The sequence below is a fragment of the Paralichthys olivaceus genome, chromosome 4 (assembly GCF_024713975.1).
Source record: "Paralichthys olivaceus isolate ysfri-2021 chromosome 4, ASM2471397v2, whole genome shotgun sequence".
Taxonomy (NCBI): domain Eukaryota; kingdom Metazoa; phylum Chordata; class Actinopteri; order Pleuronectiformes; family Paralichthyidae; genus Paralichthys; species Paralichthys olivaceus.
In genome coordinates, this window is record NC_091096.1 from 3,617,184 (window position 1) to 3,644,933 (window position 27,750).

At 42.5% G+C, this 27,750-nt stretch overlaps 3 protein-coding genes across 6 annotated transcripts in view; 2 read left to right on the top strand and 1 right to left on the bottom strand.

Annotated features, from left to right (window-relative positions):
- Nucleotides 1-8,255, top strand: part of kremen1 (kringle containing transmembrane protein 1) — a 53,892-nt gene extending 45,637 nt beyond the window's left edge. The window contains exons 7-9 of one of the 2 annotated variants that reach the window (XM_069523345.1): nucleotides 3,364-3,615; nucleotides 4,128-4,212; nucleotides 5,206-8,255. In XM_069523345.1, the coding sequence (XP_069379446.1) occupies nucleotides 3,364-3,615; nucleotides 4,128-4,212; nucleotides 5,206-5,365 (497 nt within the window). In that variant the 3' untranslated portion in view covers nucleotides 5,366-8,255. The remainder of the gene's footprint in view (nucleotides 1-3,363; nucleotides 3,616-4,127; nucleotides 4,213-5,205) is intronic. The other variant, XM_069523346.1, reaches the window with a different exon arrangement.
- A 3,161-nt stretch (nucleotides 8,256-11,416) lies between these two features.
- coq5 (coenzyme Q5, methyltransferase) lies at nucleotides 11,417-16,281 on the top strand. The gene is made up of 7 exons (XM_020111279.2): nucleotides 11,417-11,630; nucleotides 13,517-13,666; nucleotides 13,755-13,970; nucleotides 14,110-14,216; nucleotides 14,498-14,586; nucleotides 15,305-15,416; nucleotides 15,836-16,281. Exons 1-7 carry the CDS (start codon nucleotides 11,483-11,485, stop codon nucleotides 15,935-15,937), a joined length of 924 nt encoding a protein of 307 aa, XP_019966838.2. The 5' UTR covers nucleotides 11,417-11,482; the 3' UTR covers nucleotides 15,938-16,281.
- Nucleotides 16,282-16,451: 170 nt separating this feature from the next.
- Nucleotides 16,452-27,750, bottom strand: part of znrf3 (zinc and ring finger 3) — a 63,446-nt gene continuing 52,147 nt past the window's right edge. For 2 of the 3 annotated variants that reach the window (XM_069523347.1, XM_069523350.1), the window contains exons 4-8: nucleotides 25,340-25,471; nucleotides 24,348-24,458; nucleotides 22,653-22,820; nucleotides 20,175-20,277; nucleotides 16,452-20,064 (exon numbers count right to left, since the gene is read on the bottom strand). In XM_069523347.1, coding sequence (XP_069379448.1) covers nucleotides 18,323-20,064; nucleotides 20,175-20,277; nucleotides 22,653-22,820; nucleotides 24,348-24,458; nucleotides 25,340-25,471 — 2,256 coding nt within the window. In that variant the 3' untranslated portion in view covers nucleotides 16,452-18,322. The remainder of the gene's footprint in view (nucleotides 20,065-20,174; nucleotides 20,278-22,652; nucleotides 22,821-24,347; nucleotides 24,459-25,339; nucleotides 25,472-27,750) is intronic. The other variant, XM_069523348.1, reaches the window with a different exon arrangement.

The window sequence follows — 27,750 nt, forward strand, 5'->3', positions numbered from 1 at the left end:
GCCTGAATATTCTTCAATGCACCGAAAATGATTTAATAGATTAATTTCTGGGGACGTGAGCGGAACACACCCAGATATAATTCAGCGTAGGTGACATTCAGGCTCTCAGCTCGCTGCAGTGAGAGGAGATCTGTCCTCCCTCCCTCTCTCTCTCTCTCTCTCTCTCTCTCTCTCTCTCTCTCTGCTTCCATCTGTAATCTGCCTCACTTTTTCTCCCCCCCTGCTCCCACAGTAAGAAAACAATATCACAGAGTCAAAATCCTCTGACCCCCGCTCACGTCTCAGCTCTTGTTTTTTGCGCGAGTCGTCGTGTTGCCAAGAAATGGAATCAGTGAGAAAAAGGTCACCTCCTGAAGAAACAGGTTTTTATGCCGAGCGATAGAAAAATATACAGCGAGTGACGTGCGGAGAGAAAGACAAGGGGGACAACACTCTGAGAATCTGGACTGGTAAATACGTCTGATATCTCCTCAGTGGCAGAGGGAGCAGGCGAAATGGTAATTTCACAATAAATGCTCTCAGATGATAATGGCCGACTTTGAAGCGTGGTATTTTGTTTGCAAATGGGAAACATGTGGGAAGCTCTGGGAACATCACAGTCAGGTCGAGTACGTGACAACAACGTGATTCAGACTGGAGGAGCTGCAGTTTAACATTCATAGAGAGAGAGAGAGAGATGGATAGATAGATAGATAGATAGATAGATAGATAGATGAATAGATAGAGAGATGGAAAGAGAGATAGATAGATAGATAGATAGATAGATAGATAGATAGATAGATAGATAGATAGATAGATAGATAGATAGATAGAGAGATGGATAGATAGAGAGATAGAGAGATGAATAGATAGATAGATGGATAGATAGATAGATAGATAGATAGATAGATAGATAGATAGATAGATAGATAGATAGATAGATAGATAGATAGATAGATAGATAGATAGAGAGATAGATAGATAGATAGATAGATAGATAGATAGATGGATAGATAGATAGATAGAGAGATGGATAGATAGAGAGATAGAGAGATGAATAGATAGATAGATGGATAGATAGATAGATAGATAGATAGATAGATAGAGAGATGGAAAGATAGAGAGATAGAGAGATGGATAGATAGATAGATAGATAGAGAGATGGATAGATAGATATATAGATAGATAGAGAGATGAATAGATAGATAGATAGATAGATAGATAGATAGATAGATAGATAGATAGATAGATAGATGAATAGATAGATAGATAGATAGATAGATAGATAGATAGATAGATAGATAGATAGATAGATAGATAGATAGATAGATAGATAGATAGATAGATAGATAGACAGACAGATCAGTCACCAGCGCTGAAAACTCTGTGTCCAAGTAACGCATTTGATTTATCATCTGTGTTGTCATACAGCTCCATACAGGATTATAATTACAGTTGCATTGATTCGGGATCACGGATGCATCTGTTGTTTCTTTTTCTATCTTTTTCTTCCTGTTTAGTTTCGGTGTTTCCATTCTTTGTTTGTGGAAAATAAGGAAAAAACAATATCTCACTTGTATGTGGCCACAGTCAACAGATTGTTGACAGATTCCTGGGAGGTTTCTCTTTACTGAACTTCAGTGCAAATTAAGATGTAAGGAAAATAATGAAAGAGTCAAGCGAAACACAAATAACCAGCGTGAGACTTTCCCAGATGTGTTTAAAAATCCTCAGCATCAGCTGTTTTAAAATAAATCACATCTATGTTTAGGAGAAGTAAATGAAAGGCAGAGGAGATCGTATTGAGGATATCGTTTTCCTCTGGGAACACGTAAAATTCGGAGGAAATGGTCGTCAGTCTCGGTGGTTTTATAAATCAAACTTGTCTGGTGCAGGTTGAAACAGAAATTACTGCAAATCGAACTGAATCACGTCTGGAGCGAACGGAAGAGAAGCTCTGCACCACAAGTTTACAGCAGAGTCGATCCGTCTCTAACAAACGCCGTCAGAATGAAATAGCTACTTGTGACTGTGCTGTTTACACTTTCAACAGCGTGATCAACACAGCGTATCCAGTGACTGTGCACTTCCTGCAACAGGCCTGTTTACCCACAGGAATGATTAAAGGGCCGTTAAGTGATCTGTGTTCTCGACTCGTAGGAATCACTCAGCTTCTCCTCCTCTGTGTCCCAGCACTCCTCTGCCTGTGAAAACCCGTGACACTCAGAGAGTCGCTTTTTGAATGTGATTTTCTGTACCGCAGAGAACTGTGCTCTAATTAGAGCTGGGCACAAATAAATGATATTAACAACATTAACAAGAAAATGGAAAGTCCAACTTTACTACTGAGACTGAGAAATGGGTTTGCATGCACGAATGATTAAAAAGACAGTTGTGTAAAAATCCAGATGTATAATCGATCACAGACATATTGGTATCTGCGATTGTTTGCAGATATGAAAACTTTAACTTTATAGAATAAACACAGCAGAAACGTCGTTCATTTATGTTTAAAGATTTGACTTTAGTTGATTTATGTATTTTCTTAAGTCAAGTTCAATATATTTGGTCGTATTTATGGTTTCAAAGAAGGTTTCTGCTGAAAATAATGTGTAGATAACGTGTAGAAGTGATGGTACAGTTCATATATAACCGTGAAAATCACTTCACGTGATAAATCGATGTATCTGAACTGATGCGTCCGGAAGAGGTCGGGTCACCAAAGTGAACACTGAGGGTTGATGTTAATGTTTCCATGGAAATCACCGAGATGATTCACATCCAACGACAAACAGACATTATGACGAGCTCGTCTATAAAAGTTAAAGATCAGTTGAAATCATAAATTTAACAGAACTGTGATGACACAGTTTGGTTTTATTGTCATGATGTAATCACTTTGATCACCAACATACAATAATACAGTTAATGCCCCACCCATCATTAATCTACAACTTTATTACTGCAGTCTTCATATTGTGTTTATTCGTTTCCATCCTCTTGGCTTGAGAACATGTGATTTAACCATGATATTCTCTGGCTGCTCGAGTGCATCATCATCATCATCATCATCATCATCATCATCATCATCATCATCATCTATCACTGAGCGGCTGAAAATGTGTGTGTGTGTGTGTGTGTTCTTCCGGGCATGTGTGTGTTTGGGAGGGGTCGAGGTTTTTGAAAATGCCAGTGCCTCAAGATATTTCTGCGTCAAAGCGGAGCCATTAATCTCAGCACCTGACGACGTCCTGTTCAGTTCAGCGGCCATGACACCGCAGACGTGTTGCTTTCAAACTCCAGTCCATTCTCACCTGCAGCTCGATCGCATGAGAAGTAACACTGATCCGTCGGTGAACCTTTTGTGAATTCTTGTTCCCTCAGCTTTGAGAAGCCAGGACACCAGAACAATGGAGGCCGAGGGAGACGATGAGGAGGAGGGCGAGGACGTCTCCAGCACGGCGGGGCCTCAGCTGGCGGCCGGCGGCGGCGGCGGCGTCACCGAGCGATCCAACAGCACCTCCAACGGACGTTCCTCCCAGATCCTCTACGTGATCACGTCCAGCCCTGGAAAACCGGAGCACAACATGCCAGGTCAGTGGGCTGGACGCGGCGAGACCACCGGCCACAGCGCTAGTATGTGAACTCCCATGATACACTGCACCTACCGCACCTTTCTCCGTCTCTTCTGGCGTGTTGTGGGAGGTGTCTCGACTAGAAGCATGACCTGTTTTCTCTGAAAATCCTCTGAGCGTGCTGCGATGCTGCTGGAGGCTCAGTGACTTCCTGTGATTGTACAGAGAAGTTGTTTTCTTCCCTGTCAGTGACTCGTCAGTTGCTGTGTCTCCCTGCTGATCACAATCAGGCCTCTCGTCAAAGCCACTCGTGGCAAACTGACTTCTTCTTCTTAAAACTTCCTTCAAACATTATTGTTTCCGAACTCGGTCTGGAAGGCCCGTCTGATGTGTTCCTCATCCAGAGGGGAACAGATGTGCGCTGATAATGCATCAACGTTTCCTGACAATTTGCTGGCTGAACAGCAGCAGTGCTCGAAAATAATTCTCCGCTTGCTAAACCGTCTGCTTCAGTTTGTTTTCATTACCACGACGCGTCTGACGTCTCCTTCCTGCGTTTCTCCGTCTCCGCAGTGTGGACCATCTACGCCCTGGCCGCCCTCCTCATTCTGACCGTCATAGCCATGGTGGCCAAGCTGCTGCTGCACATCACAGTCAAGTAAGTACGATCGGCCGAGCATCAAATGTCAAGGCGCATGTCTGTGGGTTTTTTTATTTCATGCATGTCGTGTTGGAAATAAAAGAGCAGGATGACATTTGATGTGATTATCACTTCTTACAAATTCTTCTTCTGACCGAACTTTTTTTGTTTGGAGTCAATCCCAGTGAAAGATTAAAGATCCAGTCTGATAATCCTGCTCACACCAGTGGTCACAACAAGCAGTGTCCACTCACTAACTCTGTCCTTCTTAGAAATTCTGTTCGGGTATCAACCTCTCAATATTCTGCCATTTTCTCAGGCCTCTGCTTGAAACGTACCCAAAATGAATAATGTATATCTCCGCAACTACAAGGTCTATATATAAATAATGTTATTATCTATATAACGGTAACGCTTGTGAGATTTCTGCCGAGGTGTCGGCATTAGTATGAATGTTAGTGGGGCAGAGTAAATGAAGACGGAATACAACATAAATAAATTAATATCCGCCTAAAAAATAATGTTTTATAGTGAATGTCCCAGATTAAATCACGACCTCGACCACAACACAGCACGATATCTCTAGATATCCATTTAATCTAAATATAACTTTATATCAAACAAACTGCTCTATGAACAGAACTCGACGTCATGTGTTTGTTTTGATTCCTAAACATACTTCACTGCTAAATGATGCAACGTAAATTGAGATCGTTTTAATTATTTAATTAGTTTATTTAATGGATCATTTGAAAGTGCTGGATAAGGTTAAGTAAATGTCAAGTCAAATGAAAGATAATGGAGCCTATTAAAACTTCCTACACACTGTACAGTAATTGCCATTGGGTGGAGTTGGTAATTTGCCAGACATGAATTCAACGTTAAGAAAACACAGTGTGACACTAATTATAAATCCCCTTCAATCTTTAACCCTTCACTGTTCTTCCATCTTGATTGTTTTCCTTTACTCTGTTGTCTCCTCCCTCATCTTCTCCGTGTTCCTCTCCTCAGGTCTCCCAACATCCCGACAGTCAGCGGCTCGGACAGCTGCAGCCAGAGCACAGCGTCCTCTGAGCCCTGGATCATCCTGTACCGACCCTCCACCATCTCCCTCTTCAAGAAGAAGCTAAAGAACCACCACGGCGACCTCAGCCCCCTGGTGGGCAACTAGCGCAAACCGCTGCGCTTCGCCATTGACCAACGCTACCGCCACCCACAACTATTCTGTACAAGGGCCATCGGATGTCAGGCCCCTCAGACAATGAAACTCTATGAGGTGCTGCGCTGACAAGCCAACGACTGGGTGGCTAATGACAATGATAGTGACGGCTGCGAAAAAGGCCCACGGGCCAGAGTGGCTGCGCCCTCCCATCATGCTCAGCACCAAAGAGGAGAGGGACAGGCAGGGCTGTCAGTGACCACGGTGTGGGAGAGGAGAGCCGATCTGCAGCTCTGACAAAGACACGAGGATGCTTTTAACACGCAGGAAGTTTCCTCTGGCCAGAGACGCTCCATTTTCAGTCCCACCTCCCGACGCCATCCGGTGAAAACCCCACACAGCTGCTGGACAGAGGCTAACTTCACTGACAGCTCGGGAGGTTTTCCTCCCCCTGCTGCTCCAAGAGCTCCCGAGCTCATCACAGCATCGTCGGCATCGAGGAGAGGACGAAGAAAATGGAGTCAATGACACTCACACACCTCCAGTACACTGTAACCCTTTAGAGCTCAGCAGCGTCACACAGCTCTTCTATCTGCCTCATACGGACGACACACACACTTGCAGCCAAAAACCATAATCCTCCCGAACACGGAGCCGTGTATCCATCTGTGTTTTTGATTCCGTCTGCAAAGTGCTGATGTTTCTTTTTCTCGTGTTTTACATGAAAACCAGTTTTCTGAGGAGAGGGAACCAGGACGTGGAACAACGTCACACAGAGCGTAGATATCGCAGCACTTTGGGGTGGAGTCGCTCGCTGTTGAAATAAAAAGATCAGAGACAACGAGAGCGCGCTCGCCCACTCACTCACTCACTCACTCACTCACTCGACACTCAGTGGATCTGGGTGGAGAGAAGTTAAAGTGGGTGGTGGGGATGGCGGGGGGGCAGCAGTTGGCTGACAAACTGCCATTTAGGGAGACTCGGGAAGATCTGAGGGGCTTTTTTCTGCTCGTTTGTGGGTGGGAATCTTTCCGGTTTGATGGTGTTCAAGTGCCTTAAGGATCCTCCTCTTCCCTCATCTCAGATTCCTCACATCTGTTCCTTTCGCGAAGCGAATCGAGGTCCTTCACAAAAACATCTGCACTTCTCTAAAAATCTGTGGTTGTGAAGAGTTTCATTCCAAAACAATGTAAAGTTAAAAAAAAAAAGTTAAAAAAAAAAAAAAAGATGCCATATCTTGTACAGTGATTGATGTTTTTTTTAAATCATAGTACACTCAACGGAAAACCTCTCCAGACTGGATCTCTTTCATTTTTTGTTGATTGATTGATTGATGATTTATCTTTTTGTTTTCCTAAATGAACTTATAGCCTTTTCTGGAATCCAGCTCTTCATGTAGTAACAGACGAGGCTTTAAAAGAAAGATGTTTGTTTCTAATTTCTGTCTATGCTCTTATGTGTAGTCTTGGACATTTACTGAACATATTGTTCACATTAAGTTGTCTTTTGATTAATGGGGGGGGGGGGGGGTGAATATTGTTGTACATTATGTAATTCAGTGTGGGATGATATTTATGTCTGCTCTTTTATTTTGTGTCTAGGAAACACATTCCAGAGATCTGTCAACGTACTTTCTCATCAACCAAACACAAAAAGTGGGATGCATTTTTTTTTTTTTTTCTTTCTTTCTCCTTAGGCTGCAGCAAATTGCCTGAAATCACAAGATGCTGCAGAACCCTGAAGCTTTTACTTACCGCCTTGATTTCAGGCCAAAAGGTTTTAGCGCAAACAACACAACCAAAAGCACTCATTGGTACTATGCACAAGCTGTCAGCAGATCTGCAGCCGTGACGGGTTTTCTGTGCATTTGCTGTGACATTTAAACTACTTGTGAAAGGTCAAAGTCTACTAGTTCACCATTGGCATAGTAATTGGTCTTTCCTGACCATGGACATGAGGCTCGTGTGGGTTTCTGCAGACGGTCAGCCCCAAAAAAACCTTCGAACAAACTGTCAGGATAAAATACTGAAGAGATACGAACAGCAATGCACTTAAATTGGCTTCACCTTGCAACAGGAAACTTTTTTTTTTTTCACTTTTGCAATTTCGGTGACAAGAGAGAAAAGGTACTTTTGTGCAGCAACCTGAGCACTTGAGACAAAACGTCGTGTTTTACACACAACACAACACAACCCCAGAGTTACAGTCAAGTCAAAACATGTGTAATTTTCAAGAATCAGAGGGAATCTGAAGCCTGTGAAAACATCAACAACCGCTCTTTCCCAATGAGATGTTTGTAACGAAATGCGACCGTACTCTGTTCTGCCTGTCTGCTCAACTGGAACTCATGTTAATTATTGCAAGACAACAGCACATGCCCCTGGCTCTGTGATGTTCAGAGCAGCCCATGCGTAGAGAGAAGCGAGAGCGCGGATGTGAGAGGGATGGGAAATGAATGCGCGTTTAAATCTAACACAAGCTAACAACATCTGACAGTTTAAATCTAACAGGGGCATATTTGTTTGGATAGCCTGGCGAATTATGCAGACTCCCATTTTCTGTCCCGTCCTCCAGTCAATTGGAAAATTCCACACTCACCTTCCGAGCGAGCGTGGAAACAGGCTTTTCCCAAAACTGTAGTGGATGTGAATGTCCTGTGGTGGTCGATGACATGAAAACATTCACCTGAAGCCCCCTGGGAGAAAAACCATGAGGGGCCGAAACATTGTTTTTTCATGAAATTGTAAATAGCAGAATAGTGAAATTTTTAATTTATACAGTAAATTATTGTTATTTTGTATGTGAATGGGATATAATCTATCTTTTGTATAAGTGAAGTACCTTTGTAGTTTTATTTAATGTGTCCTGGTTGCAAAATAAACACTGTATGCATGTTTCTTAAGCCTGTGTGGTGCTTGTTCTTTCGTTTCGCTGCGTCCTTTCAGTAAAACACTATGTATTTCGTCATTGAAGATAATATTAAATACCCGAGTTGCTGAGAAGCACACAAATGCTGGATCAAGCTAATCCCGTTCACTCTTTCCGTTTGAAACCTTTTCAAACGGCGCAAAGTGATTTTGTAAAAATCTGTTTGACTCAAACAGATTTGGGCCTCAGTGTTTCCATGGCGGGACATCTGCAGCTCCTTTTTGTGTGAAGCTAAACACTTATCAGATTCGTGAAATGACTCCCAGACTGTTAGCAGATGCACAAACACGGAGGGAGGATTTGGCCATGCCATATGTAACCCATTCTCCCCCCCCCCCCCCCCCGCCGAGATGAGGTCAAGCATGCAACCTGCACATTTTTAGAGGGAACAGCAGGAGGCCACCTTTACCACTGGAACACCATGAAAAAAAAACAAACATGGAAGGACGTGTAATAAACTGGAACACATGGGGGATGTTTGGACGCATGATTTATGAATACATGAAAGGTGTTTCTCTCGTGAAACGGTTTTAAAGGCCTCGATTTGTTTGTTTGTTGGCGGAAAGACTGGAACAGAAAAGCTCTGAATGATCCCATGTTTTCAAGAGTGTCCAAACAGGCTCCTATAGAAATGCATCCAGAATAATGAGGGCAAATACCTTTTGGCTGGAAAACCAAGATCAGGTTACCAGTTACCAGTTTGTTTGTTTGTTTGTTTGTTTGCAGGATTATGCAAAAACTTCTCACTGTCCATGACATTCTGTGGAGGGGACATGACCCAGGAGAGAACCCATCAAATTCTCCTGTGGGTCGGGATCAGGGTGTGGATCCAGGTTTCTTTTTTTCTTACTCTAACATTGTGATCAGTGGCGTTTTTCAACATTTTCCTCGATTTCTCAGAGATTGACTTATGGATTCTGATTAAAAAACAATCAGACAGTTTACAGGACTGATTTCTAGGTGCAATTGTGTGCAGATCCAAATAAAAACCTGGATCTAGTGAATTTAAATGTGGTTTCATAAGGGGACTGTGTGTTGCTCTATGGTTTAATCATGTTATTATTCTACTGATCATGAAGGAACCAGTGAAAACAAAACTATCTCTTCATCAGAATCTCTCTCAATTCAATTCAAGAGACAAGACACAGTGAATTGTAAATAATCCTCTCACTCCCCCTGCTGGTGACGATGAAAACAAGGCCCAGTCACGATTGTTCCCTCTGATATTATAAAAAAAAAAAAAAATCAAATAATCTTTATTGGCCAAACATGACCACAGATATGACTAAAACATTGATTAGATTTAAGTCAAAATACCTAAATGAAACTAGAGTGGCTCTCAGAGAGTTTCTACACCTGCCAAGGCCCAAGTGTCTCTTTATGAAACCACATATAAAATGTAAAATTGTTTTCATCAAGTTCACTTAATGAAAATGTGAAAAAAAACACCCGTCTCAAATTGTTAAAATAAATCCCTGGACCCGGCCCCTGATTCGGATCCGCACCAGAATTGAACGAGTCCTTTCCTGACCCACGTCGCATCTTTCCACCAAGTTTCATGATAATCTGTCCAGAAGTTTTTGCCGAATCCTGGAAACAAACAAACCAACTCAACTTCAACTCTTATATTTGTTCACTGAGGTATTTTTGTTCCCAGTGTAACTTCTCTTATCAATACAACTCAAGTGAAATAGGTTCATAGGACAGACAGAGGTTTGAGGCCTTCCACACTTCCTCTCCTCTCAGTGTTTTTCCTCTCATCAGCCAGACATACCTCCACTCCTCTGGGTCGCTGTGAAAAGCCTCGGCCTCTCCAGTCAACCTTCCCACAGCCGAAGGAAAAGAAAGCGGCGTAAGCTGATCGCCCTGAACCCAAGTCGACCAGTAATTAAAGCAACAATGGGACAATGCTGGGCCAGTGTCTGGTTACTGTAAGAACGAGAAAGTGAGAAGAATGGAAGACAATACCTGTCGCTCTCTGCACTCAGGCTACCGAAGGCAGCCAGATTAGGAGAGAGGAATGACGGAGCAACAGAGGGACCTGGTCTCTGATGATGGAGGTGAAAAAAAAAGAAGTGCGTCAAAGAGGTTTACTGGCCGTGCACGAACTTGTCTGTTTGGATCTGCCTTGATCTGCAATACTGTCTATGACCCTGGTGCGATTAAGGTAGTGTTATGCCCTTCAGTGGTTTCGAGTACGTGCGTCGGCCTGTTTAATTCTCCAGACTTTCCTGCTATTATTGTAGCTTGAAGCTGCCGAACACTGTTTATATACACGACTCCTCCACATCTGCCTCCGGGGTCCACGATCAAGGATGAAAATAATCAAGAGATCATGTGAAATATGTTAAAAATGTGCAACTTACAGTGTTTTAAATGTCAGAGTTTTCTCTGTTTAATATCATCAGAGTTTGAGTTGTAGAGCTGGTTGATGTAATTTCCACCATCAGGGGCTCAGTGCCCAGCTCCTTCTGTCTACCTGTCAAAGTGTCTTTGAGCAACACACTCAACCCATAATTACTCCTCAAACTAATGTAGTGTGTCAGTTTGTTAGTTTAGTGTTATTTATTTATATTTCTTTGGCTTCAACAATAATGATATTTCTGATGTGATACAGGATTTCAAATATAAACTGAACAAAAACATTAAGCAAAAAAATTAAAAATGTATTTTATGGTTTAGGTGGTTTGATTTACAGCAACACGTGTTGGTGTGATATGAACGATTGGTTAGAACCTAAACTCTACTTTTGGATTCATAATGGAAGATACGAATTTTGATTTGCTGCGTAACACTTTGCTTCATTTTTCCTTGATAAGTGTAAATATATGAAAACCCAGCGTCTGTTTATGGTTTTCATTAAAGTCTTGTACTACAAATGCTGCCTTAAAATTATTGAATTTTATCTTAATCTTTTCTATTTAATTGTTTTAATGTACCTAAGTAAAATGACAATAAAGATATTTGAACTAGATTATGTTATATTTAATTTAATTTAGTTCTATTTACTTGTTTCATGGTTTCATTGTATCTGATATAATGACAAAAAGATCTTTGAATTTAATTGTATTCTATTTGATTTTATTTATCTTCTTTAAGTCTCTTTAAATAATATTTTTCTATGTAGACGATGCTGTAGAATACAAACACCGTCGCATGTGGATGACGTGAGACCGGCGCCTCCTTGTGTAAGCATCCAACATGGCGGCGCCCTGCAGAGGTCCGCTGCTGCTCCGTGTTTCCTTCAGAAGATTCTTCGGAGTTTCAGCTTCAGCTCGAAGTTTCAGCGAAGACAGAAAAACCCACTTCGGCTTCGAGACGGTTCCGGAGGAGGAGAAAGCGAAGCGAGGCGAGTAACAAGCTCGATAGACACGTTAACGAACCTCATTCAGAAATCCTCATATTTAACATTCTGATGCCTCTCGGAGAATCCACACACACCAAGAGACGAGGTGTGAAGTGTTTGTGGGGATCTGGAGGATTTGTTGGATAATTCGGCGCAAAAGTTCAACTATGATTGTGACGCTTCAGTTTTATAAAACCTCTATGAACGTTAAATATTCTCTCTCTTCCGCGTTGTAACGTGTGGGCTACTTCACTGGGAATTATACTCAATGTACTTGTGTTCCGGCGTATTTGATGAATGCCGAATTTAAATGTATGAGGCAATAATATATTCTACGATTCGAATCGTGTTTTACCAGCAAGGTTGTTGTCACCAGGTTGTCGAGGGAGAATAATTTGCCATATTTTGAATGGAGTATGTGAGAGGAGAAAACATGACGTGTTTAAATAAACGAGATATTTATTCTACACATTCGGTGTTATCTAATCAGACTGCTGCTCTTTTATTTTCAGGTTAAATTTCCTTATATAAGTTACACAGACATTAAACCAGTTAAAATTGTTTCACCAACTAAATTTGAAAAAATGCAACATGCACCAAACTCATGATCCTGTTTCTGCTTGTTCCCCAACGTTCATGTTCTCGCATCTGAAGACAGTTCGACCAAAGTTTATTAATCAACTTCAAAAAAATAGAAAACTGAAAAAACTATAATTATAACGTCCTTGTTACGTTTCTCTTTTAGCAGAAACAATAACGCTGACAGCCGACAAAGAAAGAACTCAGAGCGGACGTGAGGCAGTCAAAGAAAAAAGCTTTATTTACAATATTTAAATCAAGTAAACAACAAACGTAGGTTTGAAACATGTGGGAGAAGGAGGAACTCTTATCTACAGAAGTGTCTGAAAATAATAAAAGTACAACAGTGGCAACAACCCATAACCTGGTGTAGTAACAATTTCTTCCTAAGTGCGTGAATGTAAATGTTACCCCAGCCTTACCTCAGTTCTACCTCCCCACCACAAACCTTCTTTGACAGCAAAGCAACATCGGGGCAGAACAAAGCAAATGAGAGGGAGGAGAGAGAGAGAGAGAGAGAGACGTAACAGTCCTCCAGTAGTTTGAATACCTTCGCCAAGGCCCCACAGTTCCCTTAAATTAAATCAAGCTGCACCAAATTTCACACACTCATAGATGTCAGTCCCTTAAAGGTTCAGTGTGTAGAATCTGGTGTGGAAATTTCATGTTGCAGCTGAACACCCCCTCACCTCACCCTCTCTGTCCAAACATGAAAAAGAACCTGTGGTAACTTCAGTTGTCATAAAAACTCAACAGGTGTTTAGTTTGTCCAGTCTGGACTAATGTCAAAAACATGGCGGCCTCCGTAGAGAGGGTCCCCTCCATGTAAATATAATGTATTCAAATATAAAGAGTATTTTCTGGTGTAAAGAAAACTACAATTCATACAATTTAGATGAAATGAACTAGTGAAACCATCATGAGGATTATTCTACATTAAATTATCTGCAGTAGTTCCCATTTCACCTAAATCTTACACACTGGATCTTTAAATACACAATTTTTCTTTCATCAAGATCCATGAATTATTCTCTTTGAAAATTGTGATCTGCACCAATATTTACTGAGTTCTTCCCTGAAGTTTCATTTGAATCCACTCTGTAGTTTTTGTGTAATCTTGCTAAAACATAATCATTAAACCAATAATAGGACAGAAAAACTGCAGAACTAATTCATCTGGACACGAAACTTCAGTGCATAAAATATTAGTATCTTTAAATCGAGTCCATGTAGCAGAGCAAAAAAAAGAAAAACACGTCTTAAAGGTCTTTAGAGTGACACAGATCTCCTCCTTCTCTTTGCTGCTGCAGTGTATAAGGTGTTTGAAAATGTGGCTCAGAAGTACGACGTCATGAACGATGCGATGAGTCTCGGGATTCATCGCCTCTGGAAGGACGCGCTGCTGCACGTCATGCACCCACAGCCCGGTGCGCGCCTCCTGGATGTGGCGGGCGGAACAGGTGACGCGTCCAGAAAACACACCTGAAAATCCACTCCGGTGTCGCACTCCATGTCACGCGTGTTGTCTGTGGTTCTCTTGCTCTGCAGGCGACATCGCCTTCCGTTTCCTGGAGTACGTTCGATCTCAGCAGGAGCGGCGTGCAGCTCGGTCCATGCAGACGCAGTCGTGGCAGGACATTTCCAGCAACTACGGCACCGAGGACAAGGACGGGTCCCCGGAGTCCAGCGCGGTGGTCTGTGACATCAACAAGGAGATGCTGAAAGTGGGCAAGCAGAAAGCTGACAGCACGGGAACCAGCGCTGGTAAGTTTCAGCCTCAAGAGTCGTCCGATCCTTTTTCCTTTCAACCGTCAGGTTTTTGAGATCTTTGAAAAGACGACTCCAGTTTTTTGTTTCTGATCGAATCTCTGCTTGTTTGTGTGTGTGTGTGGATGTGGATCAGGGCTGTCGTGGGTGGTGGGGGATGCGGAGGAGCTTCCCTTTGACGACGACCAGTTTGACATTTACACCATCGCCTTTGGCATCCGCAACGTCACTCACATAGATCAGGTAAGTGACCGGAGGAATGACGTCGATAAAGACGCTGATACTGAAGCTCAGTGTGTGAATAATTCAGATAAAACATTATCGCCACCAAAACTCAGCATCGGTCTCTAGTTATGAGGACGTGCACTTAAAGCTTTATCTTTAGGTGCATACGCTGAGTTCTACAAATTATCCACGTTGTTAAATAAAGAAGTGATTTTATAAATGTTGTTGATGCTTGATTCTACATTGATGGAATCTTCTACTGTTTGAAAAATCATTAAAGCTCTAATTCTTCTGTTCAGGCACTTCAGGAGGCTCTGCGGGTCCTCAAGCCCGGCGGCAGGTTCATGTGTTTGGAATTCAGCAAAGTGACGAATCCTGTGCTGGCGAGGTGAGGACGTCAACTCAGGACGTACATAATTATCAACGCTGTGACTCCGTTAAGTTAGTTCTTTAGTTTTATTGCTGCCATCACGTGAATCCAGAAACACATAGAAACACAGAGGTGGAGCTCTGACGAGGTCTGTCTTTGTGAGGACAATAAAAATCATCATTGGGGACAGTTAGAGATAAATATTTATTCATGGGAAACGCTGTGTTTTTATTGGTTGAAATAAGTGTCACATCCTGAAAAGAGCCTCATTAATTATTTCTTCCTCGGCCTAACTGAAGATATTTACACTCAGTTGTCAGTTTATTAGGTACACCCTCTGCAACTATAACTAATGCAGTTATAAATAACTTTTCATGAAGGTTTGTTTTTTGTTAAAACATCTTTAGAGAATTGTTTTTTCGGAGGCTCAGTGTGTTTGTGTTAATATTTGGTGTCGCCTGCTTCTTGTGGACGAACACTGCCCTCCACTGGTTTTATAAAATATAGGAACGTGGTTTGTCAGATGTGATCTTCAGACACTTTGTTGTTTCGGTTTGATGAGCCTGTGTTTTTGGTCGCAGATATGAAACTGCCACATGGTTTTAAACACCAAAGCAGTAATTCCTAAATATCTGAGATTTATTTACACATGCAGTTTGAAAGTTATACGTGTATATACATGTATGGGATATATTAAAGATCAACCAGTAACTTGTGTCTCGTTCTGTTTTTTCAGGCTTTATGACGCGTACAGTTTCCAGATGATCCCAGTTCTGGGAGAAGTGATCGCTGGAGACTGGAAGTCGTATCAGTATCTGGTGGAAAGTATCCGCAGGTTCCCTGATCAGGTGAGAAAAACCATCCTCTCAATATCTGTCTTTCCCATCTCTGATGTTGAAAGATATCTTTGATTAACACGCAGGATCTTTTTGCAGCCAATAATTGTTTTAATTATGTATTAATTGGATTTGCTCAGTCTATAAAATGTGAACATTTCCATTAAAAATCCGTTCGATTTTTATTTTGTCTATAAAAATCTGGAATCAGAAGTTTAACTTTTTAAATGATCCATCACTAATCAAAACATCTGCTGATTTATTTTCTGTCGACTACTCTACTTATCAGTCGACTCGTTCTTTGAATAATATTCGTCATTGTCTAATCAAAGTTTTATTCAGTTCAAGTTCATTTAGATTCTTTGAAACCGATCTGTGTGCAGTGGTGTCACTCAGGAGCTTGTGAGTCACTTGATGTTCTTCTCCTGCAGGAGGAGTTCAAACGTATGATTGAAGACACAGGATTCTACTGCGCTCAGTACCACAACTTAACTGGTGGAGTTGTGGCTCTTCACTCTGGCTTCAAGCTGTGAGATGCACCCTGAAAAACTCTTCTGGAAAAAAAACATTAAAGCAAAAGACGCTCTTTGATTCAGGCTTTTTCTGCCTGTGTGATAAACTCTCAGCAGAGTTCATGGACAGAACGTTCAGGCAGGACGATCGTCTCTGCAGAAGCCACCGTGCAAATGACAGAAATCAGAGGTCAGTGGACGTATTTATTATGTTTTTGTTTGTGAAGCTGTAGATATTAGTTCGACTCCTGGCAGAGAAAAAAACAAATGTCCCAGTGGGTTAAACCATTTGACAACAAATGGGTTTGAATATTTTTTGTAACATCTTCATTTTCACTGTGGAAAATAAAACCTGCAAAATCGTATCTGCGTGTTTGAATCAGTATTTCCTCCGGCGAGGATGTTTTTATCTTTTAGTTAATTACATTTAAATGTTTCATAAAGTATGTGTATTTTAGTCACTAAAGCAAAGTATTACTAAAGATAAAACAATACCTGTGTAGAATGCAGAGAAAGGAGAACAGCACAACATGGATTACTTGAATAAAACTGTATATTTTACAGATCTTTGTACACTTTAATTACAAAACTGTATGGTACTAAAGTTTAAAATCAGTTTTTTGGTCAGAGAAGATTTAATCGTCTTGTGTGCAATTACCATGTATATACAAAGTCTCATGTTAGTGATTTTTTTTCTCAAAATAAAAAGCAACCAAATAACTCAAACCTTTATACACTCTGAACATAAGACATGGCTTAAAGATAAATATATTAGTAAATAAATATTCAGAGAACATATTTCCATTTATGAAATGTGTTTTTGCTATACAGGTACAGAAATATACACAGATTGATTTCCTTTAAACATTTGTAATGGTAATGACAGAAAATAATTATATTCTTAAAAAATTAAAAAATATTAATTTTGTACACATTTTAATCTTCTTAAGTGCTAGAAACAATAACAAAAAAAAAAAAAATTAAATAGTGACTCAAGTACCCCAAAATGTTATATTTGCAGTAGGTACATATCTCTATGCAAAAGGCAAGATTAGATTCTCAGTTGATTACAGCACTGGGTTATAAATAGAGTTATTTCAGAAGGTTTTCCTCTGTGTTGAGAATGTGTACATTTCATAGAAACAGTATAAAAACAGTCTGCAGGACAAACAGAAAGGCATGAATGACAAGCATTGATATCGCGAGTATGGATTATGCACGGCATGATATGAATCAAACGAATACATTGTGTTATGAATAACTGCATCGTTTTTTGTTTTTTTTTAAAGTCACAGTACAATAAGGAACCCTTTTGAAATTATGAGTCTTCTCCAGCTACTTTCCTTTGGCCTTTTGATACATGCAAGAACCTTTTTTTATCGATATTTATCAGCCTCACTGAGGAAATCGGGGTAAGTGACGGCAAAAATACACTTTTAAGGGGCGTCCGAACAAGACGTGGAGCGCTACACTCCCCTCCAGAAAAAAATGTGTTCACCCCCGCACGACACTGTCACTTCGGAGTTCGACCAAAAGCAGTGCAGTGTCTTTAGATATTGCTACAAATAGCTCGTATATAAGGCTTTTACGTTGCTCTGGCACATCCCGTACAGGTACAGTAGGCCACGACTGGACAGAAATGCAATGCATAAAACAAATTCTGTATTAAATCGAATAGAGACCAGTGTCAGCCTTGCATTCACATTTCTATGCATTTTGTGTAATATATAGCTTCTTCTCCACAGAGAAACACGTGGGTCACCAACACTTAAAGACCCATTTCCCTGCTCTTGAAAAAAGTAAAAAAAACAAAACAAACAAAAACAACAATCATGTCTTTCTGTTTTGGTATAGCTATGTCCATACAACCTATTTGAGTTGGTGGTTGAAGCTTTTATAGGCAGTCAGTGTTCATGTGCGCACATATACGAGATGTATACATGTAGATGCAGTAATCGGTGAATTAAGAGTGTACTAGAGAGAAAATCTCAGGTTCCTAGATCTTGCACAACAGATGGAGTCTCCATAACTTGCTCTTGACAACATCTGAAGAAATCTCACAAGAAATGGGCCTGCACCACGGAGGGGGTCGGACCCCTGACGGCAGCAGACACGTCGCCCGATAGAAGCCGGTACCAACCTACTTCTAGTTCCAGTTAACAACCTCCGTTCATGTTCGACTCTGCGCCGTGGTAACGTAATGTGGCGCAGAGACGTTTGTGGCCACAGGAATGAACTGGATAGAAACAACAGGCCATTTCAGTAGAAATCCACACAATCTAAGATGATAACATTCAGTGCTCCGAGAGCAAGGTTAGAACAAGGCAACTGAGGGTTTCAATGATTGACTGACTGATACGGTACCAAATACATACTTTAAACTGTCCCTTCTCTCCAGGTGTAAGTTCATATACCCAGACCTCCCTCATTTGTCGAAGTACTGCTTCCAAATGCAGCGGGACTGGCAGAGAGCTGCGGGTGGAACAAAGCCCTGGTCTCCTCCTCCTGAGGGTATGGCTGACCTCTAAACTGTCCTGAGGTGAAGTACCCCTCGCTGGGCTCGTGGCGCTCCCCTGTCCTCACCTCTGACTCCACCGTGACACTGATGGGCAGTAAACTGCTCTTGGTCTCTGCTCCTGTGCCCAATTCACAATCTGTGTCCTCGGGAATTATGGGTATTCTCTGGTTGAGTTCACAGCAGCCCTGTCCAGTGCAGGCCTCTGAGTCTGCATGTGCGTACTGCACATTAACAGCGTAGTCCTCAGTGTAGCACCCTGCTGTGGCCCTGTGGACCTTCATCTCTTTGTAGAAGCAGCAAGGAAGCCCTTCGTAGCTCACCTGCTCTGAAGGAGGGCACATGTGCTCAGGAGCAAAGTAGTTCTTGGAGGTGGAGCTCTGAAAGTCCACCCCCCTGTGACATCGTCCTGAGCCCAGAGGCCCAGCTTGGTCCGAGTCCTGCCCTTTGCACTCCACATTGGGAGGGAGCACCTCAAAGCAGCAGCTACAAGCTGCAGCCCCGATCTCCCCCGAATCCTCCTGTGCCCCTTTCCCCCTGTCTGCCCCGGTAGCTTCTGCAGCCCCGGCTGAGGTAGTGCTGGTGTTGTTCTCCCTGGGTTCCAGTGATGAGCGACTGCTGTAGTTGGGCTCCAAGCTGCAGTTGGAGAGATGGTCCCCCGAGTTATATCCCGACGCTCCGGGAGGGAGCTGGAGGCAGTCATGTCCCAAGGGAGCATGGGATGAGTCCTCTGCAGGAACAGCGGTGCAAGCTGCGGCCCCCGCTTCCCCTGCAGAGCCCCTGCACGGACTCTTACTCCGGTACACGTAAGGATCGTAGTCACTGCTCAGCGAGCTGCGGAAGGTGGAGCAGCTACCGTACACCCCCTGGTTGCTGACCTCAGTACAGTCCAACATGGAGTCGCTGGAGGAACAGTGGCACTGGCCTGAGCTGCTGCTGCTGCTGTCACTACCAGGGCAGTCGGCAAGGTAACCGCTGCACACCGAGCGGTGGCCATGGTAACAGCTCAGGCCAGAAGTGCTGCCGGCGTCACCTATCCTCGAAGAAGAAGCAGGAGCCATGTGTACCACTGTGGGGTAAAGCAGCCCCTGCTGAAAGGCCCTGCTGTGGTGGCCCTTGTGGGCCCCTGCTCCACCCAGGTGCCCTGCCCCCGCAGGCACCTGGCCAGCCTCGGGCTGCTGAGGGAAAGTCAACCCCTGAAAATAGTAGTGCTGGTACATAGTTTCGTATTGCGAGAAGCAGGCTGCTCGAGAAAAGTTGCGACCGTGGAACTTGGGTCGTTTAAAAGCAGTGTGATGCGGCTGTGCTGGGTAGGCTGGGGGTCCGCGGTGCTCTAATCCGCAGTGGTGGGGGTTGAATGAGTGGTCCAGGTGGAGGGTGGGGTGGTAGCTGCGGAGAAAGGCAGACGTGGACTGGGGTGGGTACAGACCCTGAGGATCTGGGTGCTGGTCCACGGTGAGCACTGTGATGGCGTTGCCGTGAGGGTCCATGCTGGTTCTGGTTGGATAGGCGGTCACCTGGCCTGCTCGGTGAACCCTGCCAGGATAGTGGACCGGCAGCACCACCCGTTGTCGGCCGTGCACCGGGTTGCCAGGATCCATGCACGCTGCACCTGGGTTTCCCTTCTTTTGCTCTGTGTAAATAAATTATGAGAGATTCAGAATTTCGCAAATTAAAAACTTCATCCTTGATATATTTTTTTTATCTTCACAGCAAAGCAAGTTGAGTGAGTTGTGGACTCACCGATGATGTTGTGTCGACAGTGGGGACAGGTGTGGTGCTGGAGCAGCCAGGGGTCGACGCACTTCTTATGAAATCTGTGCGCACAGGGAATAACCCGCAGCTCCTGCAGAGGAAAATACAACATCTTTAAGTTTTAACGCATCAACTGTAAAGTGCAAATATCAGGAAATACAGCAACAAGAAGTAAAATCATGTGATTTGAATACATAATGAATATTATCTCCATCAAGGAGGTTATGTTTTTCGACTGCGTTTGTTAGTTTGTAAGCAGCATTCTGCAAAAACTACTTGATCGATTTCCGTGGAATTCTGCTGAATGTGTGAGACAAGACTCAAAGATCCCATTAAGTTTTGGTGCATTCCCAAGAATTCTTTCCCTTTCCTTTACTAGGAAATGTTTTCATTGATTTCTTAGAGAATAATTCACAGATCTTGATGAAAAATGTCACATTTAAATTAGAACATCATAAAATATACATATTTCTAATAAAACATCAGACAGTGTCTCCTTATAGCAGGTAATTAAAATAATGGAAGCAGAAACACAATGAGATGTGAGTCAAGTGTCCAGCAAACTTTATATTAGTTTAAGAATTGAACAGTTAAATGTTTTTAATTTGATATGAGAATAAAAAACATTTTTTAATGGTCATAACCTGAATTTCTTGTGAATTTAAGGATTTTTGATCCTGTCTGGTGAATTAAAATATTTTTTTAAAGTGCTTTTCATTATTAATATTAAGATAATAACTTTTCTCTTCAGTAGACCAGATGCATAACGAACACGGTTTAATTTCTCAGTGGGTGAATAAGCAGTTGGGTGTGATTGAATGTCCAGCAGGTGGCAGCAGAGCCACAAAGAGCTGTTAACTTGGTGTTGCTTGAAATCATGTTTTTAAAAGGAGCAAACTTAACATGATGCCAAAAACTAAAGTCTGCGCCTGATACAACATCACAGAACCAACACGAACGTGATGCTGAGAACAAAACAAAGGACGGCCGCGTGCTGGAGGCTGAAGACCACACCGCTCTCTGATGGAGGAATTCAGAAGTCACAACAACACAATGACAATGAATTGTAATATTCTCTTCCAGTAAGAGCTCTGCCATAAATACTTGACTCTGTGGTTTAATGTGACTCATCTTTGGGCTATTTTCCACCCAAGCTTTTGTTGCATGGTTCAAAAAAAAAAAAAAAAGGCTTTGATGCCATTCAGTCTTTCATATCGCCACTTCCTCTGTGCAATCCTGGCGCCATGCTTTGTTGTGTTTTCTTCTCCTCCTCATCGAACAGACACCGAACCACAAAAAAATGCCCGCACACCATCTACGTCCCCCTGGGCACCGCTGGGTTGCGCCCCCCCCCCCCCCCCCCGCCCAGTGTCCATGAATGACGATGAGCAATGCTGTTACAGTAAAGACTCAAAGTCCGAGATTAGAAGACATGTTCTCACAATGACTCCTGTAAAAAATTTAAAGAAAGCCACACTGGGAAAACAGGAAGCGCAATCACAGCCCGGTGCACTCTGGGTAGTCTTATCTCTCCAGGTGCTCTGAAAGGCCGAGCGAAACATCTGAAAGACGCCGGAAAAGAACGTCAGCGAAGACGGCAGACCTGCGGTCCCCGAGCACATCGGGGGAACTTCCACTCTATTGTCCACAAAACTGCATAATGTTTCATGTGTGCAGAATACGGAGAAAAACAAACTCAGCACTTCAGAAGGTTTGGATCCAACGTGATTCACCTCAAACTGAAGATTTTGAAACATCAAGTTCAGATCGTTCTGTTGCTTTGTCTGTAAATTAACACTCGTGCATTTGGGTCATTATACAAAGTTTTTACAGGATTTAATATAAAAAAAAGTTTAGAGTTTGAAGAGCTGCAGCTCAAGTTTAAACACATTTTGTTTGTTCTAAATCATCTTCGGTATGGAGACACAATCGACCGACAAATTAGTGAAGAGAAAAGTATTTCCTCCCTTGATTTTACATTATTTCTAAATTCCTTGGACTATATATATTTTTTTTTTTGTCTCTGTTAACGAGGTTGTGATTTCTTTTGTCTCTTTGTGTTTTTTAGAAGATTTATGGAAAAACACTAAACTGATTTCCACTAAACTTGTTGTGATGGAGAAACGAACATTACATTTTATAAAGATGCAGTTTAAAGAGCAGATCCAGGATTTTTCAGGGAAGTTTTACACATTTTTGCTTATTTTCCGAGGATAATTCACGGATGTCTTTGAGAACCTGGGATATTCAGAGTTCTGATATTTATTCATGTTTGATGTGGATCAATATTTTCAGATTTCTCTGTGTCACTGTTTGTTGTTGTTTGTGTAGTTGACGTTTCTTTATAACACTGCGTTAACCCCGTGTGTTATTCTGTTATAACATAATGTTATCTCCTGTTATCTCATTTCCTCTCATAGGAACCAAACGTGGTCGTATAAATCATAACAGATTCGCTTCTCTTACCTCCCCGTCGATGTACTTCTCCAGACAGATGGCGCAGTCCGAGGTGGAGCTGCTGCTCAGCGAATCAGAGGCTCCGCAGCTGCTCTCGCGCTGCCCCTTTCCTTTGGCCTTGAACTTGCGAGTCTCCATCTTCTCCAGAGCCTGGATGGCCATTCTGTTCATGGAGCTCTGTGGTGGGGGAGGAGGAGGAGGAGGGTGGGAGACGGGGTCAGAGCGGGAACATCTGCACGTTCAATCAGCAAATCTTTTACTTTTTTAAAAAGACACTGAAATGAAACGTTAAAAAGTCGACTGTGTGATGTGTTTGAGCGAACATCCCGTACGTCAGCGTGGGCGACTGTGTTCCTCCTCGCTCTTGTTGACGTGACACAGTCGATGTCATGATTTGTGTCTTTTCATTTTTTGACAGTAACGTAACTCTGCTCCAATTCTCCAGCTTCTTTCATCCAAAACTTTTTCCTTATTAAAAACTGGTGACGGATCAGTTGACACACACAGAACTACTTACTGGGATTAGACCTAACGACACACACGTGTAGCAGCCTCTGATTTACAGCAGTCACTGCTTGTGTCATGGTGCATCACTCGTGCACAGATTCATTTATTAACTGTTTTCTGATCTGAAGACAGTTTTCTACAGCAGGAAGTTGTCCGGGTCCAACGCGTTCAACAGCCTTTCCCTCTGAATGAAGCTGTTTTCAGACATGAACTCCAGAAAACTTCAACTTTCTGACTTTAATTTTCACAAACGCAGCAAGAAAAATATCCGGAAATGATTGTTTTTGTTAAAACACGTCAAAAACGGTGTCGGTTCTTATCACCAAAATCTTTATTCTCTTTATTCAGGTCTTTATTCTTCTGCATGTATGACTGAGATATTTATATTCTTCAAGTTTCCGTCAAATCTTAGAAACGTCATCAATGTGACGAAAAGTTGTAAAATATTTTCTTTCTCACGCGCAGCCCCTCCGGATAATTTGAGGAAAGTGTGTGAAAGCAGCTCAGTGTTTCTTTCCTCGTTCTTCGTTTGGAACTTTAGTTCAACGTTTACAGTTAAAATGTGTTAATTAAATAATAATTTATCAACAACATTTAGTCCACGAGCAGTTAATTAGTTTTTGTTTCACATATGAGGAAGGAAGATAGTTTTTTTTTTTTTCCATGTGATGAATTTGCCTCTGGTGTGAGCTGTTCTCTTAATTAACCACGAAAAAGTCATCCGCTGCAGTGACACACACCCATTATACACCCACACACACAGACACTGCACGGAACAAATACACACTCACACAAACTGCACAGAGTGAGTACACACACACACACACACGTTTAGTGGCAGGATTACACCTGTCTTAACAGATGCCGCGGCAGGTTTCCTGCTCTGTCACGACATCTCAGCGTGTTTGTCTCCGGAGCCGACCTCTCATCAGCGTTAATTAAATGCTAATCCTGATTCTGGGGCCTGATGTCAGCCTCCACTGGAGCTTTTTGTCAACCCACCAGAGGAATCCACCAGCGGCAGAGCGACTGTCGCCCGACTCCACGCCCGCGACTCCCAGTGAGGTCGCATTGACGGGAAAAACTCATTCTGGATTTGGGTGTGTTTGATCGGAATCGAGTCAAACCGGGACGATAAATAGTTTCCACGCTTCTCATCTCTAGTACAGTAAGCGATGAGCGTATTTAGACACTGACCTGGCTCCTCCTTTGCTTGAGTTTGATCTTGATGAGCAGAATGAGGCAAACCAGCGACACCACCACAAAGAAAGCCAGGAAGATGCCCATGTCGAAATATTCCGTGGGCTGCTGCAGGAAAAGAGCACGAGGGAAACACACATTTGTCAAATAATTTTCACATTTGTGCACCAGGATATTTGGTTTTGTGCCTTTTCAGACTTTCCACCATCAGAGTTGTTCCTCTGCATTACGCAAATACAAATATTTTTTACTTCTTTAGCTTTTGATTTGCTTTGTCTGGACGTTTCTGGTGTCAAGTAAAGTTCATTATCATTTAATATTATATAGTTAAGAGAAATACAAATTCTGTGCATCTAGTTTTGCTTCTTCAATCTATTTTCCTCAGTCTTATAAATTTCATATCTTCGAATAAAACATTTCACTATTGGGGCTTTTTTCTCTATGACTACTTTTGACATTTCACTAGTTAATTGATTAGATGATTAAAAAACAATCAGGACACAGAGTGAGACTTCAGCCTAACTTCAAATCAAATCCGAGCTGAGTTCTCAAACTGCTGGAGAGCAAAGACCAGGTTGTTTAACTTCTCTCTTATCACAGTCCTTTCTCTGGGGCTTTCATTATGTCAAGTTATTTGACCTCAAAGTGTGTTGGTCTCTTATCAAATATTCCAAGCAAACAAACAGCTCTTTGAATGGCTGATATTAATCTCTCGCAGCGCTAAGAAAAAGTCCTCAGCCTCGGGCGCAGCGGAGAAAAAGAGAAGAAAGAAAAAAGGGTCAGATTTCACAGCTGGAATTTTCGTTTGTGTGCTCGCATCTAAAAACGTTCTCAGCGCCGGTCGGTGCAGGAGCTTTACGGACGTGTTCAGCTCCTCACATGAGTTCAGGGTTGTCTCTCTCTCACACACACACACACACACACACACACACAAACACATGTAAGTCATCTGCTCTCCGGTGGTTTGGGGTTTTGGTTTGAGCTCTTACCCTCGGTGGTCGATGTTGAATCCGAGCACGAGCCACTTTCTGCTTGTTGACGATGTTCATCAACTTAACGGCGTCGTTGCCCTTCACGTAAACCACCGGCCGCTTCAGAGGATCCTCGCCGACCTGGTTGAGCTGAGGACAGAGGACGAGAGAAAAATACATCAAACACAAGTGTACTGATCAACAACATCACACACGTTCATCTGGCGGCTACCGGCCTCTCGTTAAAGAACCACTGCACCAATTATACACCCTGAATTCAATTTTCTTCCATTTACTTTCAAGTTTTCATCACAATATCTAGTTCCGGCCACCAGGGGTCTCCCAATGAAAACAATGACAGAGAAGGAGCATGGGATCATGGGAGGTGTTTTCTATTTTTTGTCCCACAATCATCTTGTTTCCATGAAGCGTTTGCAGCTTTACTTGGCGACAGAACGTGAAGCCAACGGCAAATCGTGATGCAGAACGAGTGACCGATACAAACAGTGAAGGAAACGACTGGCTAACGAGCTAGCAAAGTGTTTTTCCTTCGCCAAACGTCGTTTCCCCCGGGAGTTATAACAGAGACGCCAAAATGAAACGTACTGTTGTCCTGAATAAAACTGTGGATTTCTCTGCTGGAAACATTTTGTTTCATGTAAAAAATACGATATAGTTGAATTGTCACATTTTGTACGCGTTACTTTTTTACTAGTTGAATTCCTATATGTTCTCATCCCAATCCCAACCTCACAAGACAAACATGAGCCGTCGGTATCTCTCCCTCTGCTCCCTCCATCATGTATTTATATCACACGGCTTCAGGTCATTAACTTTGTTTTCTCTCCCCTATAGTTTGAGCTTCTCCGTTCTGTCCTCATTCATCCCTGGAACCCCAGAGCTGCAGGATCCAGAGCTGCAGGATCCAGAGCTGCAGGATCCAGAGCTGCAGGATCCAGAGCTGCAGGATCCAGATCTGCCTCCACTATCATTATTATTGTTCATTATTATCAGTATAACCATTGTTTTTGCAGCTGTTTTTAATGGATATTGTTACGACTATAAATATCACAATTAGTATTATTATTATTGTCATTATAGAAACCAATCTGACGAGTACACAACTTTTCATGTGTGTCTCTCTTTCTCCCCCATTTTTCTCCTCTCAACCCAACTCATCGAGTCTTCTCATGAATGATAATAAGTTATCATTATTATTATCGTTATATTAACTGGGGAAAATGACCTATAGGCAGCAGACATTGAAACTGTGGTCAGAGTTTTCCAGAGGGAGAAGGAGGAAACGGAGGAGGAATATTATGTCCTGGCTTTTCAGTCAGCTGACATGCTCCTCCGACCACAACAAATACAAAACTGAAATAAAAATACAAAGCGCTCTGACATGTAAGTATCATGAAAAATCATTTAACGGCCGACAGACGATGTAAAATCCTTCAGCGTGGCTTTTGTTGCTTGACTTTTAGGTTACATCAGGCAGAAAGTTTAGGAACCACGAGCTAATGTGCATATGAACCGTCTGGACTTTAAAAAAAAAAAAAAAAAGAGCACATAAACTCTTCTTTTACCAACTGGGGAAAATGACCTATAGGCTCGAGACATGGAAACTGTGGTCAGCGTTTGCCAGAGGGAGCAGGAGGAAATGGAGGATGAATAGTATGTCCTGGCTTTTCAGTCAGTTGACATGCTCCTTTACTCCTCCCTCTGCGTCTCGGCTCTGCCCTCTCTCTTGTCTGCTGGTTGGAATCTGTAATTTGAAAAGCCCAAGGGAAATACCGAGGATATTCGCATTTCTATTTCTTCTGCTGTCGTCATGTTCCCAAGTGAAATATTGTATGTTCGGGTTTAAAAAGTATAGACGCGGAAAACTTTTGATCTGGTGCTCGATTCTGCCGCCGCGTTGAGAAGCGACTCCACCGAGACTTTAACTTGGCCGCTGACTAACAATACGCCAATGTAAAGTCAGCGTATAAATGCAAGCTTAAAGTGGAGGGGAGGGGAAATAAAAACTTTATCAGAAACTTGACTCTTCTCTCAACAAAACCACAAAGTGTCTGAAACACTCTGTGCGTTTGGCCTCACATTAAAAAGCAGGTCAAGTACATTAACTCTCCTAATTTTGGCCCCAGGACTTTAATTCTCCTTAAGCTCCTCCTCCCTGCCCCTCAGCCTTGTGGGTCCTGTCTCTGCTGATCGGGCCGCTCTGACTGGAAATGCCTCTCGGGGGAATTTAACACAACCGCCCAGCGCTGCCTTTGATGTGGTCTGTGTGCAATCCCTTTTATCTCTCAGCTACGCGCTTTACGACCCAGCGGCAGAGAAGAAGAGGCGAGGAGGGAGGGAGAGAAGAAGAGGAGGAGAGAAGAAAAAAAAAAAAAGAAAAAACCTGCAAGTCTAGGCCTGGCGTGGCG